The following is a 17170-nucleotide window of genomic DNA, read 5'->3' as shown; positions in this document are numbered from 1 at the left end:
TGTAACCCTATGGTTAAACAAGGAAACAAGATAAAATCCTAATTACACAATATCTATACAAAATGAAAGAAATAGTCCTAATAAACTATGAAATAAATCTCCCAGTTAAGCTAGAATCTCGCTAACATTATTTACCTCCTCGTCATTAATGCATGTATACATTTAACCTCCTTGTCATTAAATGTGAACAAGTTTATGAAATTTACTCACGTTGTTTCTTTCATCACGCGATATGAACTTGTGTTATGTAAGTTTTCTCTTAAATTTAGGTGTGTGTGTCAACTGAAGTAAATACTTCTGAGTGGGCTAAACCACTTTAAGATCATCATAAGCGTTTTTAACTGTGTTTGGTATAAAAAGTTAAAAATACTTATGACATGTTTACTAATCCGTAATCGGAATTCAAATAAGGAGTTTGATTCCGATTATAGATTACTCGTGTGTTTACTTCACATTAATGAATGAAATGCAAGTGAGGCCCACACAAATCTTTGGAGAACTAATTCATGAGTGGGAGGTGGTATCTAATTCATGGAGAACTAACCCATCAAAATTCATCTTTTTAAACCATTATATCCTCACACTATTTTAAAAATTCAAATTTGTCAATTTACTTTAACCAAACAATAGGGGCATTTTAGTAATCAAATTGGTTTCAATTCCAATTCATGGTATTTTAGTAAACAAATTATAAGAAATCCGTACCACTCATACATTGGAAATTCAAATTCTAACTCTTCTCATCAATTTTATTCAAGTTCACTTGATTATGAATTAGTAAACATTGAGCAATTGTAATTTGTGAAAAAAAGTTATAGACAAGTGTTCTTATTTTACACAAGCCCAAAACGAGGCGTAAAAGGAACGAGAGTGAGATGAGGGATATTTTTTTCCAAGTGGGAATAATAACCACCTACTCCACCTGATCGCGAATTCACGTCGTGCTTTCGTCACACTCCGTGTCCGTACACCCTCAATCAAACCGTCTCTCCATTCTCCACACACACCGCAACACAAGAGTCAGCAAAAACTTGACCCCATTCACATTCACATATATATTGCATAGCCCCCAAAACTTTCCTTTCCCTACCTTATTGACTCTTCTAAGCCCTCTATTGCATAGCCCCCAAAATGCTCGACGAAATTACTGCCTGAAACTAGAAAGTGTGCTGCGCGCTCTCGTCTCTGTGCGATAGAGTCAACAATGGAGGACGAAGCTATGCAGACGGCACCAGAGCCTCCGAACAAGAGCCCTAACTCGGAGCTCTCTCCCCATCCTGCCAAAATCAGGGAAGAAGGCGAGCTGTCTTCCGACGATGACGACGTATTTTTCCATCTTCCCAAACCCTAGCTCGTTTGCAATAGTTTTATATCGATTTGTTCCAATTCCTTGTTGAATCTGGGAGTTTCCAACTCATTTTGATGATATGCATACATAGATATGTATCTATATGCGTATATTATTGTTTGGTTTCTGCAAGTGTGAATCAATTTCTGATGATAGATTGGTTTTTAGAGAATGAAGTTCCCCTTGACTTAGGTTAACCAGCTGTATTAGATTGAGTAAGGGTGTTAGTTTTATATGAACTTCCTGTGAGTTCATTTCTTTGGGAGTTAAAATTGAGGTGAAATTTGAGATTGGAGCAGATTATGCTACGATATCCAGTGTCTGAGTGGAGGTTTGATTGTTATAATGTATTAAGCGCTGTCGGGGTGTTTGTGGTAAAAGAGAATAAGGTTTTTATCACTTCTCAGATTATCTGCGTGCTAATCTTCTTCAATTGCCTATTAATGTATTTGACTTTTTGTTTCCATTAATCAATTGTTTCATAGTTCTGCTGTCTAAGTTACTCCCCTATTCGGTATGCCTTATTTACATGTGCGTAGTGATTTATATGTAGTTAAATATGTGATATGTTCAATAATCAGTGTTTCTTCAAATCTGAGTTTGTTTGTAGCATTTAGGTATGCCTTAGATATCACCTGCTTTGTTTTTATTTTATTTTTTAATAGCAAAATGTTTGTTATTGTGTGTGATTTTTCAAGGGTTATTATTGTTTAATGCCCCCCTGCAAAGTTTATTGCAAAAATATTGTGGAAGGTGTTAAATCGGCACTCTCTATCCCACAGGAAAATACCATTTGTTCCGTTCCACATTCCACTGCTAGCAGTGTACCCACTTCAGGGGCCATGCTGGTTCCACCAATGAACAAGTTCACCCAAGGTACTCAAGAGGGTAAGTCTTGCTTGGCAAGCTAATGAAAGATCATGCATCCCTTCTTCTTTTTTATTTTCTTTTAAACATCCTTTGAAGTTGGGAAGTTTCATATAGAGCACCAATTTCAACTCCCAAGTTGTGCCAAATTGGCATTGACAGAGGCTGATTTTTCTTCATACCCTGCTTTAAACATTTTAAAATTACTTGTAGTCATGCGGGCTAAAAGAAAACATACTGTAAACAATACATGGATGCTATGAATTATTGCACTTGATGGCAACTCCCACACAGACTTCATGGTGCCTCATGTTTTTGGTACCAGAGCTGGACACTTAATTTTTGGGCATCTTGTCCCTATAAATAACGTGGTTAAATACCAGACCACCATATTACACCTAATATTTCCTGGTACATTTGGGCATCTTGTCCCTTTAAATAACGTGGTTAAATACCAGACCACCATATTACACCTAATATTTCCTGGTACATCTGCATCTCTCATGGTGCTCTGATAGCTTTGCATAGTTTATGTTTATTTATTTTCTTTATGATGTGTGGTGAAGTGAGTCATGCATTTATGTTGATCTAACAGGTAAGGCTCTATCTGGAAATGTTCTTGCAAGCTCTGCTGATATTCGGTCCCAAACATCCATACAACCTACTTCCCAGAAAATCAATGATAAAAACCGAATACCATTAAAATCTGCCACACCAGGATGGCGTGCCCCTCTGGGCGCCAATGATGATCTTGTGATACGCTTCTCAGATGATGACAGTGATTCTGGAGAAAAAGAGCACAGGATAGAAAAAGCCAGGGAAACGAAAAGTCATGTGACTGGAGTGGTAGCCAATGGAAAACCACCTACTTCATCATTTGCCAGATCAAACATTTTACGACAGACAGCCAGGAATGTGGATAAAGTAATGCCCAAAAAAATGTCTATGAATCGTACTTTTATCTCATCGATGACCGGAATCCGTGGAGTTGATTCTAGGGATTCTGGACCTTCATCAGTTAATCAAGGATCTCGAGTTAGAAATTTTAATTCCATGAACAAAAATGTAGTGAGCCGAGAGCGTGGATATGATCAAGGTGTGGGCTTGAACAATAGTAAACTTCAGGACTTGCGGCAGCAGATTGCACTCCGGGAAAGCGAACTAAAGCTTAAGTCTGCCCAGAGAACTAAGGAATCAATTACACATGAAGCTAGTAAATCCAGTGCGAGATATTCTGATGTAATAGAGGGAGAACCAAAAGAGCCAGATAAGAAACGTATGAAAGTTGGTGGCTCTTTTTCCACCCAGCTAAGTGCACTTGGCCCACAAGATATACCTGTTGCAAAATCTACTTTATCATCTAAACTCCCAGCAGTGGAAAACAATAATCCACTGGAGATAGTTAAGATCGATCATGGCCAGAAAGGAATTTTAATAGGTCCAACAGAGTCAAGCATTGAAAAATCGAAAAGTCAAAATGATAAACATGTTGCTGGTATATTGGAAAAAATTCCTAGTGGAGTGAAATATGGTGAATATCTTACTTCCTTTTTCTGAAACTTGCCCTAGTTAGTACTGTTAGATGCCTCACCAATCACGGTGGTTTTGTTCTGCAGGTGCTGGCATCGATACTAAATGCATCCAGTCCAGTGGGGGGAGTAAGATGGTTGATCTTTATGATACACTAAACCAGGGGGCATCACAAGAAATTATGACTTGCAATAATTTGCCAAAGAACTTAGTAAGTGAATATTTTAGTAACGACAGTACTACAGCTGATTAGCTTAATACGATATTGTAGATTGAACTATACCATTTCCTCTCCACCTGCCCTAATATTATTTTCATAATTGAAAATTTCCTTTTATTGATCAAACTTGTGCAGCCATCTTTGGCTGTTTGCTCTTAATATGTCTCATAAAGAGGTTCGTGAAATTTTAAAATAGTATGAAACTGGTGTGTAAGGTATTTCCATAACAGTTATTTCTGGCTTGCACAAAACACTGAACTTTACTTGAAGAGATGATACCTCATGTAATTGGGATCTGCACTTTCACGCAGTTTATATTGCATAACCTTAATCCATCCTTACTTCGTTTGAAAAAAAACATCAATTTGCTTGAGGGTTGGATATGACACTTGATTACCGATGTACACTTTATTGAGAAGTTTTTTTGGTGCTTATGTTTTCATTTTCAAAAGTTTCCCATTGTGTTTATTAGTACATTTTAACTTTACAGAACACTGTGGAGTTGAATCAAACAAATGGGGATGGTGGCCATCTAAAACCAGGTTCCTTCTTGAAAAAATCAACATCAGGAAAGAATCGACTGAGGAGTGCTGACCATCAGGAAGTCATAGCCAGTGACAAGAAACTTGATCCCTCCTACAATATATGTCAGGTGTGTTTTCTGGTCTCCAAGTGGGAAAAGTTAGAGGCTTCTGGTGTGTCTGTGATGTAGAACCGGTAGAGGACTAACAGAAGAAAAACTAGGAGGAGAGAAATAGAGGAGGGAAGAATAGACAATGAACAGAGAGAAATCTGAGGCTTTTAAGTCATCAATGAATTTTAATCTTAAATGTAAAAATGATGGCCTATTTACAGGGGCAATAAAACCAGATAAATTGTGAAGTGATCAAAGAAAAACACTAAAGCCATAACAAAGTGATAAATTATAAGATTAGACATGATAGTGGATGAACACTAGTATCCGTTACATCAGTCTGGTTGTATATTTTTGCTTTATTTTTTTTATATTGTTTATTAATTATATTAATGTTCATTCTTTCTAATTTTTTAGGCATCTCTAAACAATGCAAGCCTGTGGAATTGTTTTGGTAATGCAAATGTCACAGCAAATGGTGACATACATTCCTTGGTTGAAATGGAGGAAAACCTGGATAAGGATCTGGAGGAAGCACAAGAGCATAGGAGAAGGTGTGAAATTGAAGAAAAAAAAGCTCTAAAAGCTTATCGTAAAGCACAGAGGGATCTGCTTCAGGCCAATGTTAGGTGTACTGATCTATATCGTCAAAGAGAACTATATTCTGCCAACTTGCGGTCTTTTATTATGGACAATTCCAGTTTGATATGGTCCTCAAGGCAGAATGAACAAGCTGGAATTGGGTTGGATCTCGCTAATAATGTGTCTGAAAATGTGGATCTAATACCTACCTCAGGCCATCAGATGCATCCTGAGGATGATGGTTGTAACCCAGCGGCTTGTGATTCAAACATCCAATGTGTTAACAATGCTCGTATTCACACATCATACAAGCATTTAAGCGAACAAAACATGGGGATAGAACCATGCAGTGAACCAGATTCTAGCACATCAGAGCCAGTGCCTCTTCTGGGAAATAATGGTGCAGATGGAATTTGCTCTCCATCCAATGAACTAAATAATTCAGCAGATGAAGATGAAGATGAAGCGAGATTTTCATTTGAAAATGAATCAGTCCAACCTAATGTTCTATGTCATAAAAACACAGATTTTGGAAACAAGCAAAAGGAAATGGATAAGGAATCAAATAGAAAAATGTCTATTGATAGCCCCCAGGATCCTGTGCTTCTTGAAAGAATGTTGAGGTCTAAACTATTTGCAACCCTAGGGACAAAAACCTTGTCAAAGAATAGTAGTTCATGTAATAACACGGAGGAACATGGGGCTGAAAATGATGTCAGAAGTGAAAAACCCCAAGAAATTAAAGGGAGCTTTCCCTTCTCTGAAGCGGAAAGGAATCATGAAGGTAACTTCCTGTTTGAGCTGAGCTGTTGTATTAAAGGCAGAAAAAAGTCCATTTATTTAACTGTTGGTGTTATGCTCAATGGACTTAATTTTTAATGCCAGTTAAGTAGGTTAATCTTAGTCTAACACTATATGGCCAATGCGTGTGTCTTTATTTTCTTAAACTTGGTAAATAACGTGTGTCATGTCTGTCTTAATTGTGTCATGCCAAGGCTGGGCTGGCACTTGTGCTGTTCTTGTGCCAGTCTGCCAGCCCGGCCCATTTTACGTATCCACTTTGTTAGTGTGAGTTTTGAGTTACTTGCAACTTAATGGGATCAGTACGATCCATGGCTTTCAAGACTGTCTGTTATTGTTACCTTAGTTCGGAACTCATGCATGATTGTCATCAAGTGCAACAACGGGAATCCATTTGGCACAGATTCAGCAGAGTATTCGAAGATTTTGACTTGATAATCTATTGCTCCACATATCACTTTATTTTATGTATATTTCTATTTATTTTTCTTTTCTGTTTTTACCTTCCAGGCACTGATGGGCAAGAAAAAAGTTCCTCTGAGGCTCCTCTTGAGATCCAAAGAGAGCACTCCGTCGAAAATATTTCTGTGAACTGCCACTCGAATTCATATTCTGAGGATAGGCTTTACTTGAGTGGTAATATCTTGAGGAGTACTTTTGGGTATATGAAAGTCATTTGCCCAAAATATTTTATAGAACATGAAGCTATAAGTCAACAGAGTCCAACTTGTATCAATTCTGAAAAAGTCCAGTTTAGCAATGTTATGGTTGAACCACTGAAAGAGACTCGGGTGAAATTAGCTAGAAGAGAAGTTGGCACTTATAGCACTAGTCCTGCTATTGATCCCTTTTGGCCACTCTGCATGTATGAGCTTCGAGGAAAATGCAACAATGATGAGTGTCCTTGGCAACATGTTAAAGACTACTGTAACACAAATATGCATCAACATCAGCATGACAATTCTGGTAGTGCTGGTATGGTCAACCCCTTGACAAATTTTGAACCTGTTTTTTGTATCTTGCATTCTTGAAATAATGTTTCAACAGATTGTCAGGTTGGATTAACATTGCATAAAAAAAAGTGTGATGATTCTGCAAAAGTCCCCTGGTATAACAATGCTATGACTTCACCAACTTATCTCGTTGGCTTAGGGATTATGAAAGCTGAGCTGCATTCATATGAACCTGTTCTAGCACGGAGAAATGGTCAATGGTGGAAGAAGTGTTTCAGCCTTTTCTTAGTGTTGTCAAATTTGTTTCGGAAAGATGTTCCTGAAGATGTCCCATTCTTGCATGGAAATGATGGTCACATGGAGTTCCCTGTGAGTTGGAACAGACAGTCATCGTATTTTCAGAGTAGTAACAGCGGAGTGGTTTGTTTATTCATTTTGCTCTATTTTTTACCCCATTTATATGCCAAGTGTTGCATACTACTTCCATTTATTTACTTGGTGTGTTGCATCTTCTAGTGCTGTGAATGATATGCCTTGTTTAGGAACTTATTTGTATCACAATCTCAATTCTCCTATTCACCATATTCTTGGACTGTTATATTTTGTGTTGTTTTTTTTTATTTAGTTCGAAAACTTTCCTGTGATGAATTGTTGCTCTAAAATAATTTATTAAATACTTGAGGCAAGGGACTTAGCTCCATCTATTTTTATAAGATGAGAGCTTGTGAGAATTTCCTGTAAATCTCTCCTCTCAAGACCCACAACCACCCCTGTCCCCTCAATTCTTTTTTATCTTGTTTTGGCATATTGATGATTGATGTGTGATGCGATCTTTATGATTTATGCTTGAATGCCTGTACTTTTTAGCGTTCTCTGTTTGTTATTGCTGATTAATAACAACCTTCTTATGTGATTGGTCCATTACTTTGTTTGTGCTAACTTCCCTTCTCAAATTTGATTACTTAGAGTCAACTCACACAAGCTTTGGCTGACAATGATCAATATCTGGAAATGGCTCTTTTAATTTTCAGCCAGGAGGCTAATGAACTTGAGGGTCTGAGGAAGGTAACTCCTGTGGTGTATGACTACAGCAATATAACTGTGTTCAGAGACTTCAGTTACTGTCATCTTATGTTTTTGAGTTTTGCAGGCTCTCCCTGTGCTGTCACGAGCTCTTGAGGCTGATCCAACATCCATTATTCTCTGGATTTTTTATCTGCTTATTTACTATAGCAATATGAAGTCAGTAGGGAAGGATGACATGTTCTCTTGTGCGGTATGCTGTTACATGATTCTTACTCTTATGATCTTATTTTATATGGAGCATGAAAACCAGGGGCAGTCTCCACATGTGTGGGTGGATACACCCTTATAGGCTTTCCAGCCATGCAAACCCTATTAAAGTATTGATAAAAGGAAAACACCAGATATGCTTTGCTTCATAATTTTTTTTTTTTTTTTTTCTGGTTACTCCTGTTAAAAGTTGTTTTTGATGGTTGGTTTCCACACGCTTGTTAGATTCTCATTGTTCTATAGCAATATGAAGTCACTAGGGTCCTGAGTACAACTTTTAGTAGTTTTTTTTTGGGTGGGAAGATGATTGGTCTGGTTGTTATCAATGTCTTGTGTCACAGTGGTTACCCTTTATTGATTCCTAAGCCTTAAACCATAGTAATCCGCAAGTCATTGACACAGTGATGGCCATAAAACATTTAAAAATATATATATTTCTGACGAGTAGTATCTTTCATGTACCTAGATGAGTGTGGTTCTACTATGCAAGATGCCCAAAACAAAAAACTGGTATATGCTTGTTCCCAGATAGCCAGTACAATAAACTTTCTCTGAATTGTTTTTCCTTTAACTCTTTTTGTGCATTAATTCATGCTATTTTCAAACAATAACTCATTTGATGCCTCCATGAGCATCAATTTTCCAGCTTTTCTCTATTTCCATTTTCATTTTTACGTACTCATTTCTTTGCTTTTGTGTTAGTATGTAAAGCATAACTCTTTTCTTTGTAAGCATGTTTTTGCATTTCGATTAGAGATTAAAAATTGAAACTTTTGCCTGGAAACACTTTTCCTCTTGTTCTTCAGGTCAAATACAATGATCGATCTTATGAACTTTGGCTCATGTGCATCAACAGTCGGATGCAGCTTGATGACCGATTGGTAACGTATGATGTTGCTCTCTCAGCACTGTGCCGTCATGCTACTGCTTCCGACATAGATGGAACGTATGCTAGTGCATGCACCTTAGACCTATGTTTGCAAATGATGGACTGTTTATGCATGTCTGGTAACATTGAGAAGGCCATTCAGAAAACTTTTGGACTCTTCCCCACTGCCACAAATTTTGATGAGCCTAACTCTCTGTCGCTCTCTGATATACTCACATGCCTAACTTTTTATGACAAATGTATATTAGGGGTTTGTTGTGTTTACTTGGTTATTTACAGGAAACTTCCTGATGCTGTAGTGCAACAATTTGAATGTCAAAAAGAACTCTTTGAAATTGAATGGCCTTCCATTCAATTAATGGATAATGAGAAGCAAAGGGCTACCATGCTGATGGAAACGGTAGTAGATTCTGTAGATTCATACGTGAAAATTGAATCACTTGAAAAAAGTGAGTTTAATATCAGAGTGGCACATTTTTTTGCTCTCAACCACTTAAGGTGCATGGCAGCTCTTGGCAGCTTAGAAAGATGTGGCCACCTCTTGGATAAATATCTTACTTTGTACCCATCCTGCGTAGAACTTGTTTTAATATCAGCGCGGACACATAAACATGATCTTGGGGATTCACATTTTGAGAGATTTGAAGAAGCCCTTAGTCACTGGCCAAAAGAAGTCCCTGGAGTCCAGTGTATTTGGAATCAATATGTTGAGTATGCCCTTCAGAATGGAAGATATGATTTTAGTAAAGAAGTTATGGACCGCTGGTTTCGTTCTGTTTGGAAGGTTCACTATCTTCAAATTGGTACGTTGGATGAAATGAATTGTGATAACTCAGATAGATCGCAAGGATTGGCTTCAAATTCAATTCAGCAGACACTCAGTTCCAATCCGAAGCAGATGGACATAATGTTTGGATATCTTAATCTCTCTCTGCATAACCTCTTACAGAATGACCACAGTGAAGCTCGCTTAGCCCTTGACAGAGCATTGAATGCTGCTGTTCCTGAATATTTTAAGCATTGCGTAAGGGAACATGCGCTGTTTATGCTTACTGATGAATCACTGTTAAAGGAGAACGGTTCTATCAGTGGCATACAGAAGATTTTGGAGCAATATTTAGGTGATGCTCCGGCTTTCCCTACCTCTGAGCCATTATCTAGAAAATTCGTTAACAACATCAAGAAGCCAAGAGTCCGGCAGCTGGTTAGTAATGTATTCAGTCCATTATCATCTGATTTTTCTGTGGTAAATTCAGTTCTTGAAGTGTGGTATGGACCATCTCTTTTACCAGAAAAGTTCAGTGAGCAAAAAAATCTGGTGGATTTTGTTGAAGCCATCTTGGACATAACTCCATCCAACTATCAGCTAGCTATTTCTGTATGCAAGATGTTAAGCAGTGGCAGCAATGCCAGTGATGTTACATCTCTCAGTGCTTTGTTTTGGGCTAGCTCGAACTTGGTCAGTGCAATCTTTCATGCTGTCCCAATTCCACCAGAGTATGTATGGGTTGAAGCTGCAGAAGTTTTGGGAAATATTGCCAGTGTTGAGGCTATTTCTGAGAGGTTTTACAAGAGAGCTTTATCTGTATATCCATTTTCCGTGAAGTTGTGGAAGTCCTATTCGATCCTTTCTATGATGACTACAGGAAATACGAACACTGTTGTGGAAGCAGCAAAAGAAAAGGGCATAGAACTTGGTTAAGTTTCTTTCTTACATGTGGGTTTGGCTGTCTGGTTGGATCAGCATTTGGTAAAAGCTTTCTTGGCCAGTTTTGATTACAAGTAAAAGCTTTCTTGGCCAGTTTTGATTACAAGTAGTATGTGGAGGCCTCGGTTTGTAGATGATATGGTGCTAGTTTTGACGTCTGTGGCAAGTTGATTTTCCCATTTTTGCTAACAGGGAGGAGGTTGTGTGAGAGGTTAATGTGGAATTAGGAAGTACAGAAGCTTGTACAGGATAGCAATACAATCAAAGAGGTTATAGCTTTCACCAACTTCAAAGTGATACAGGCATGAGATTCAGTGACATTTTGGATTTAGTGGTTTACTTACCTCCTTAGGTTAAGTAGTTGTCTTTTCCAGATTCTTAGTATTGTCTTACTTCTTACAATCTGTGGATTAATTGTAACTACCAAATATTATTGTACTTGAAGTAGAGAAATGAAATGAATATGAGTTTAGTTTTCTTTTCTTTTTAGTTTACCTGTATGATCATCATGCAGATCATCTTGTTTACTATTGTTAGCAGTTTAACAATTTCTTTGAGCCTTTTTTTTTGGGATTAAAACTCCACAAGAGTTGGATGGATGCTGTTAGATACATGAGTTGAGATGAGATACTTCACCAAATTCTGCACAACAATGCACAAACAGAAATCTTCTGGGAAAAAGAAAAAAAGAAAAAAACTTAACTAGAACTCTAATGACATTTCTCACCTTCAATTTAAGCATACGAGTTCAATTGTGGTTTAGGTTAGTTGGCCGAGGCAATGAGTTTGTCCCTTCCCTTGCAATCGAGTTCGATTTAATTAGGAGTGTTTTCTTTTTAGTTGGTCCAGAACAAAAAAGATATCAGAGACGACATGTCGTTTATCTCTTTAAAGTCGAGCACGTCTTTTCCCTTCGAAAGAATTTTGCTTAAACCCTCAAAACCCTCATCAGTGCTACCTTTAGCCAGTCGCTAGGGCACGACTCTCTCTCTGGCGAGTTGCATCGATTTGTGAAAAATGAATAACCTGAAGTTGTATTCGGAGGTCTCGTTGAATCTCCAGTTACAGTCGAAAGAGGAGCTTATACTCTTCTCCGCCTTCGATATCGAGCAGAATCGCTTGTTCTTCGCTTCTTCCTCCAATAACATTTACGCCACTCACCTTTCTTCTATCCAGGTTACCTCCTACGCCTACGCCTATGCATATAATATATATATATATATATATATCTCTCTCTCTCTCTCTCTCTCTCTATATATATATATATATATATATCCATATATGTATGTATACATGCTTGTTTAATTTCCTTATTCTATTGGTAACCCTAATTTGATGATGAATGTGGTATAGCATGAAAGAGCATGGAGCAGAACCTCAATATCTGCACAAGTTCATCAAATTGAATTGGAGCCTGAGGACTTCATCACTTCCTTTGGTTACCTAATGGAGAAAGAAGCGCTCTTGGTGGGTACAAGTAATGGGCTTCTGCTCCTGCATTCTGTGGATGATAATGACACCCAAATCGTTGGTGGAGTGGATGGCGGCGTCAAGTGCATTGTGCCTAGTCCAGATGGAGACCTTCTTGCCATAACTACTGGTTCTGGGCAGATACTGGTAATGACTCAGGATTGGGATTTGTTGTACGAGACCGCACTTGAGGATCTTCCGGAAGATGTCAACCACGTATGTAAGGACCTCTTTCCATTATTCATGGATTTTCAGAATTTCGGTTTTGCTTTAACACGTAGTGTTTGCTGTTTGCTGTGGAAATAGCAATGTGTGGTTCAAGATAGTATTAGGAAACAGTGTTTAGGACTCACTTTTCATTTTGTATTTGGCCTACATGACCTCCTTAATTGGAAGCATTGTGCGGTTTCTTTTGGTGTCCACTTATTATATAACACATATGGCGGTTGTAATTGCCTCATTTTTCTATGACATGAGTTTGGTTAATTTGGAAAATTTAGTGACTCTACTATGGTTTCAGGTGAAACACAGTTTGAAAGCTCCATTTCCTGGCGAGGTGATGGGAAATACTTTGTCACACTAAGTGAGGTGCTGGATTCGACATCCTTGCATAAGAGGCTTAAAATTTGGGAGCGACATTCGGGTGCATTACATGCTGTTTCAGAATCAAAGTCAATGGGATCAGTTGTCGACTGGATGCCCAGTGGAGCAAAAATTGCAGCCGTGTATGATAGGAAATCAGAAAATGAGTGTCCCTCAATAGTTTTCTTTGAGAGGAACGGGTTAGAAAGGAGCTTGTTTAGCATTAATGAGGAAACAAATGCAACCATAGAATTTCTCAAGTGGAATTGCAGTTCAGATCTTCTTGCTGCCATTGTCAGATGTGAAAATTATGACTGTGTCAAGGTATGGTATTTCAGTAACAACCACTGGTACTTAAAATCTGAAGTTAGATACCCAAGACAGGATGGAGTGAGGTTTGTTTGGAATCCAACAAAGCCATTGCAGTTATTATGTTGGACTCTTGGAGGCCAGATTACATCGTACGACTTCATATGGAATTCAGCTGTGATGGATGACTCAACCGCACTAGTAATTGATGACTCCAAGATACTTGTAACCCCCCTTTCTTTGTACCTCATGCCACCTCCCATGTACATTTTCAGCCTTAAATTCCCAAGTGCTGTACGGGACTTGGCTTACCATTCCAAGAATTCTAAGAACTGTTTGGCTGCTTCTCTGTCAGATGGTTGTTTATGTGTCGTAGAGCTTCCGGCCACTGATTCTTGGGAAGAACTAGAAGGCAAAGAATTTTCCGTTGAAGCATCCGTTTCTGAATCACCATTTGGTTCTTTATTGCATCTGATATGGTTGGACCCACATAAAATTCTTGCTGTTTCTCACTATGGATTCAGTCATAATAAATACGTATCTCAAACTTCATCAAGTGAGGATGGCGCTGGTTTTTATTTGCAGGAAATTGAGCTTATATGCTCCGAGGATCATGTCCCAGGTTCAGTGACATGCTCAGGCTGGCATGCCAAAGTTTCCAGCCAAAACTCTCTAGAAGAGATGATTATTGCAATTGCTCCTAATCCTGCTCGGAAAGGTTCAGCATTTGTTCAATTTGATGGTGGAAAGGTTTCCGAGTATGTTCCAAAGTTGGGCATCACCAGAGGGGTTCCAAAACACAATTGGAGTTTCTCATCAACTTGCCCTTCTATGAGTGTGGTTCTAGTTGGAAACAGTGGGTCATTGGAACCTTTACTTTTTGGACTTGAGGACAGTTGTAAGTTGCACGTTAGTGGGAAGATAATATGCAACAACTGCAGCAGTTTCTCATTCTACTCAAATTTGGATGACCAAGTGACCACGCATTTAATTTTGGCAACTAAGCAGGATTGTCTTTTTATTGCTGACATAACAGATATATTGCACAGAGAGCTGGAAATAAAATTTGAGAACCCCATACAAGCTGGTAGCAAGAAACGAGAAGATAATAGAAACTTCATAACCATATGGGAAAGAGGTGCTAAAATTATTGGTGTCCTGCATGGAGATGAAGCTGCTGTTATATTGCAAACAACTCGGGGAAATCTAGAATGCATTTATCCAAGAAAATTGGTCCTGGCCTCTATTTGCAATGCATTGGTCCAGAGGCGTTTTAGAGATGCACTTCTCATGGTGAGGCGGCATAGAATAGATTTCAATGTCATTGTTGACTATTGTGGTTTGCAAGTGTTTCTCCAATCAGCTTCAGAATTTGTCAAGCAGGTTAATAATTTGAACTACATAACTGAGTTTGTTTGTGCCATAAAGAATGAAAACATTACAGAGACACTATATAAAAGTTTTATCTCTCTACCTTTCCCAAAAGAAGCTAAAGATGTGCAATCTCAAGACTCCAAGGGTTTTGATTCTAATAACAAGATATCTTCTGTGCTTCTGGCCATAAGGAGGGCTCTTGAGGAACAATTACCACAAGTTCCTGCAAGGGAGCTTTGCATTTTAACCACTCTAGCTCGAAATGAACCCCCTGCACTTGATGAAGCTTTGGAGAGAATAAAAGATATCCGTGAAATGGAATTGTCAGGTTCCAATGACCAGAAAAGAATGTCTTACCCCTCTGCCGAAGAGGCTTTGAAGCATCTTCTATGGTTATCTGATTCTGAATCTGTTTATGAGGCTGCTTTAGGCCTTTATGATTTGAACCTTGCAGCTATGGTTGCATTGAACTCTCAGCGGGACCCTAAAGAATTTCTTCCTTTTCTCCAAGAATTGGAATGCATGCCAGTTACTTTAATGCGCTATAACATTGACCTAAAGCTGCACAGGTTTGAGAAAGCTCTCAAGCACATTGTTTCTGCAGGAGACACTTGTTATGCAGATTCTATGAACCTGATGAAGAAAAATCCTCGACTTTTCCCCTTGGGACTTCAACTGATTGCTGATCCTGCCAAGAAGAGGCAAGTCCTCGAGGCCTGGGGAGATCATCTTAGTGATGAAAAATGCTTTGAGGATGCTGCTGCAACTTATTTGTGCTGTTCCAGTTTGGAGAAGGCTTTGAAGTCATACCGTGCTTGTGGTAATTGGAGTAAGGTGCTAACAGTTGCTGGGATTCTAAAACTGGGTGAAGATGAGATAATGCAACTGGCTCATGAGCTTTGTGAAGAACTTCAAGCTCTTGGTAAACCAAGTGAAGCAGCCAAAATTGCGCTGGACTATTGTGGCGATGTTAACAATGGGATGAATTTGTTGATTAATGCAAGGGACTGGGAGGAGGCCTTGAGAATCGCTTTAATGCACAAAAGACAGGATTTGATCTCTAATGTGAAGAATGCATCCTTGGAATGTGCAAGCTTGCTTGTCGGTGAACATGAGGAAGGTGTGGAGAAAGTAGGGAAGTACTTGGCTCGCTACTTAGCTTTACGACAAAGAAGGTTACTTCTTGCTGCAAAACTCCAGTCAGAGGAACGGTCAATGAACGATCTTGATGATGATACTGCTTCAGAGGCTAGCAGTAATTTCAGTGGAATGAGTGCTTACACCACTGGGTATGTATTTTACATTTTTATTGTCATATAGCGCTCTATGGTTTGTTGTGCAAATTTTTTTTTTTTTTTAATAGTTGTGCGTAACTAATGGTCTCCATCAAAGAGTCGTAGTATGTTGATCATCACTTCTGTGCATATTTGTGTGCTTGATGGTCTTTGGCCTTGCAGGCAGTTATATGTTTCTTTGGATAACCTATTTTCTTTTTCTTAATCTTATGAACAGGACCAGGGACAGCTCTGTCACTTCCACCAGATCAAGTGCAGCAAGCAAGGCAAGAGATGCCAGGCGTCAGAGAAAAAGAGGAAAAATCCGTGCTGGCAGGTACTTTTGTTGTTATACAGGATTAAAAGTTCCTTTTCTTGTTTTGCAACTGTTCCTTCCTGGTCACTAACTACTTGACATTTTAGTCCTGGCGAGGAATTGGCCCTGGCAGACCACTTGAAGGGCATGTCTCTAACGACTGGAGCGATGTACGAGCTAAAATCTTTATTACATTCGCTTGTGATGCTTGGTGAGGTTGAAACTGCAAGGAAGCTGCAAAAGGCTGGGGAAAACTTGCAACTGTCTCACATGGCAGCAGTCAGACTAACTGAAGAAACAATATCCAGTGAGAGCATAGATGAGCATACACAGACTTTGGATCACTACACACAAATTATTAGAAGTGAAGTGCAGAAGAACTCCGAGGCGTTCTTTTGGCGGTGTAATGTATTTGTTTCCCCTTAACAAGCGAGTTCGGTAACTCTCTATTTACAAAAATCTTTCGAGACACATCTTGGACATGCTCATTATGCGGATGAAATGTGCATGCGAACATGCGAAAAAGGACCATTCTTTGAAGCTAGGCACTTCTGACATTTCTTAGAAGTGAAGTCCAGAAGAACTCCGAGGTGTTCTTTTGGCGGTGTAACGTATTTGTTTCCCCTTAACAAGCGAGTTCCAGATTGATACACACAGAGAACTGTCATCTGCTTGCTGTGTGTAGTTTTGCACGTGCTGGACTCTGGTTGCTGAAGAAGGGTATAGGAGGAGGAAGAAATAAAGAGAAGACAATTCCATCAAAGCAGCGACTGATTCAACTTTTTTTTCTTTTCCTTTTTATGTATTGAATCTTGTATCAGCTACTTGATTATCTTTTACTCACTGTAATAAACTAATACCATTACAATTTAGGTTTTGTGACTATAAAATTATATTTCTTGTGAGGAATTCATGAGTTTTTGTAATGCCTTCCAATCGTGAAGATATGTATATATATATGCTTGGAAAGTGATTGGAAAAGTAAACATGTTACTAATTGAATGTAATATTCACGATTGT

At 38.6% G+C, this 17170-nt stretch overlaps 2 protein-coding genes across 4 annotated transcripts; both read left to right on the top strand.

Moving 5' to 3' along the window:
• Window positions 1–968: 968 nt before the first annotated feature.
• Window positions 969–11307, top strand: LOC117617519 (zinc finger C3H1 domain-containing protein). 3 transcript variants are annotated; one of them, XM_034346923.1, is made up of 11 exons: window positions 969–1324; window positions 2131–2224; window positions 2811–3746; window positions 3832–3956; window positions 4456–4617; window positions 5017–5965; window positions 6493–6957; window positions 7030–7355; window positions 7902–8000; window positions 8086–8211; window positions 9035–11307. In XM_034346923.1, the coding sequence occupies exons 1-11, from the start codon at window positions 1205–1207 to the stop codon at window positions 10817–10819; spliced, it is 5187 nt and encodes a 1728-aa protein (XP_034202814.1). In that variant the 5' UTR covers window positions 969–1204; the 3' UTR covers window positions 10820–11307. The 3 variants fall into 3 exon arrangements, with proteins under 3 accessions (XP_034202814.1, XP_034202815.1, XP_034202813.1); XM_034346924.1 differs by having other exon boundaries at window positions 2131–2236; window positions 7030–7304; XM_034346922.1 differs by having other exon boundaries at window positions 2131–2236.
• A 364-nt stretch (window positions 11308–11671) lies between these two features.
• On the top strand, window positions 11672–17076 carry LOC117619397 (elongator complex protein 1). The gene is made up of 5 exons (XM_034349343.1): window positions 11672–12001; window positions 12179–12515; window positions 12816–15849; window positions 16073–16171; window positions 16258–17076. The coding sequence occupies exons 1-5, from the start codon at window positions 11843–11845 to the stop codon at window positions 16574–16576; spliced, it is 3948 nt and encodes a 1315-aa protein (XP_034205234.1). The 5' UTR covers window positions 11672–11842; the 3' UTR covers window positions 16577–17076.
• Window positions 17077–17170: the final 94 nt, after the last annotated feature.

This window comes from Prunus dulcis, chromosome 2, assembly GCF_902201215.1.
Source record: "Prunus dulcis chromosome 2, ALMONDv2, whole genome shotgun sequence".
NCBI classification, from domain to species: Eukaryota; Viridiplantae; Streptophyta; class Magnoliopsida; order Rosales; family Rosaceae; genus Prunus; species Prunus dulcis.
This window is presented reverse-complemented; position numbering and strand designations above follow the sequence as displayed.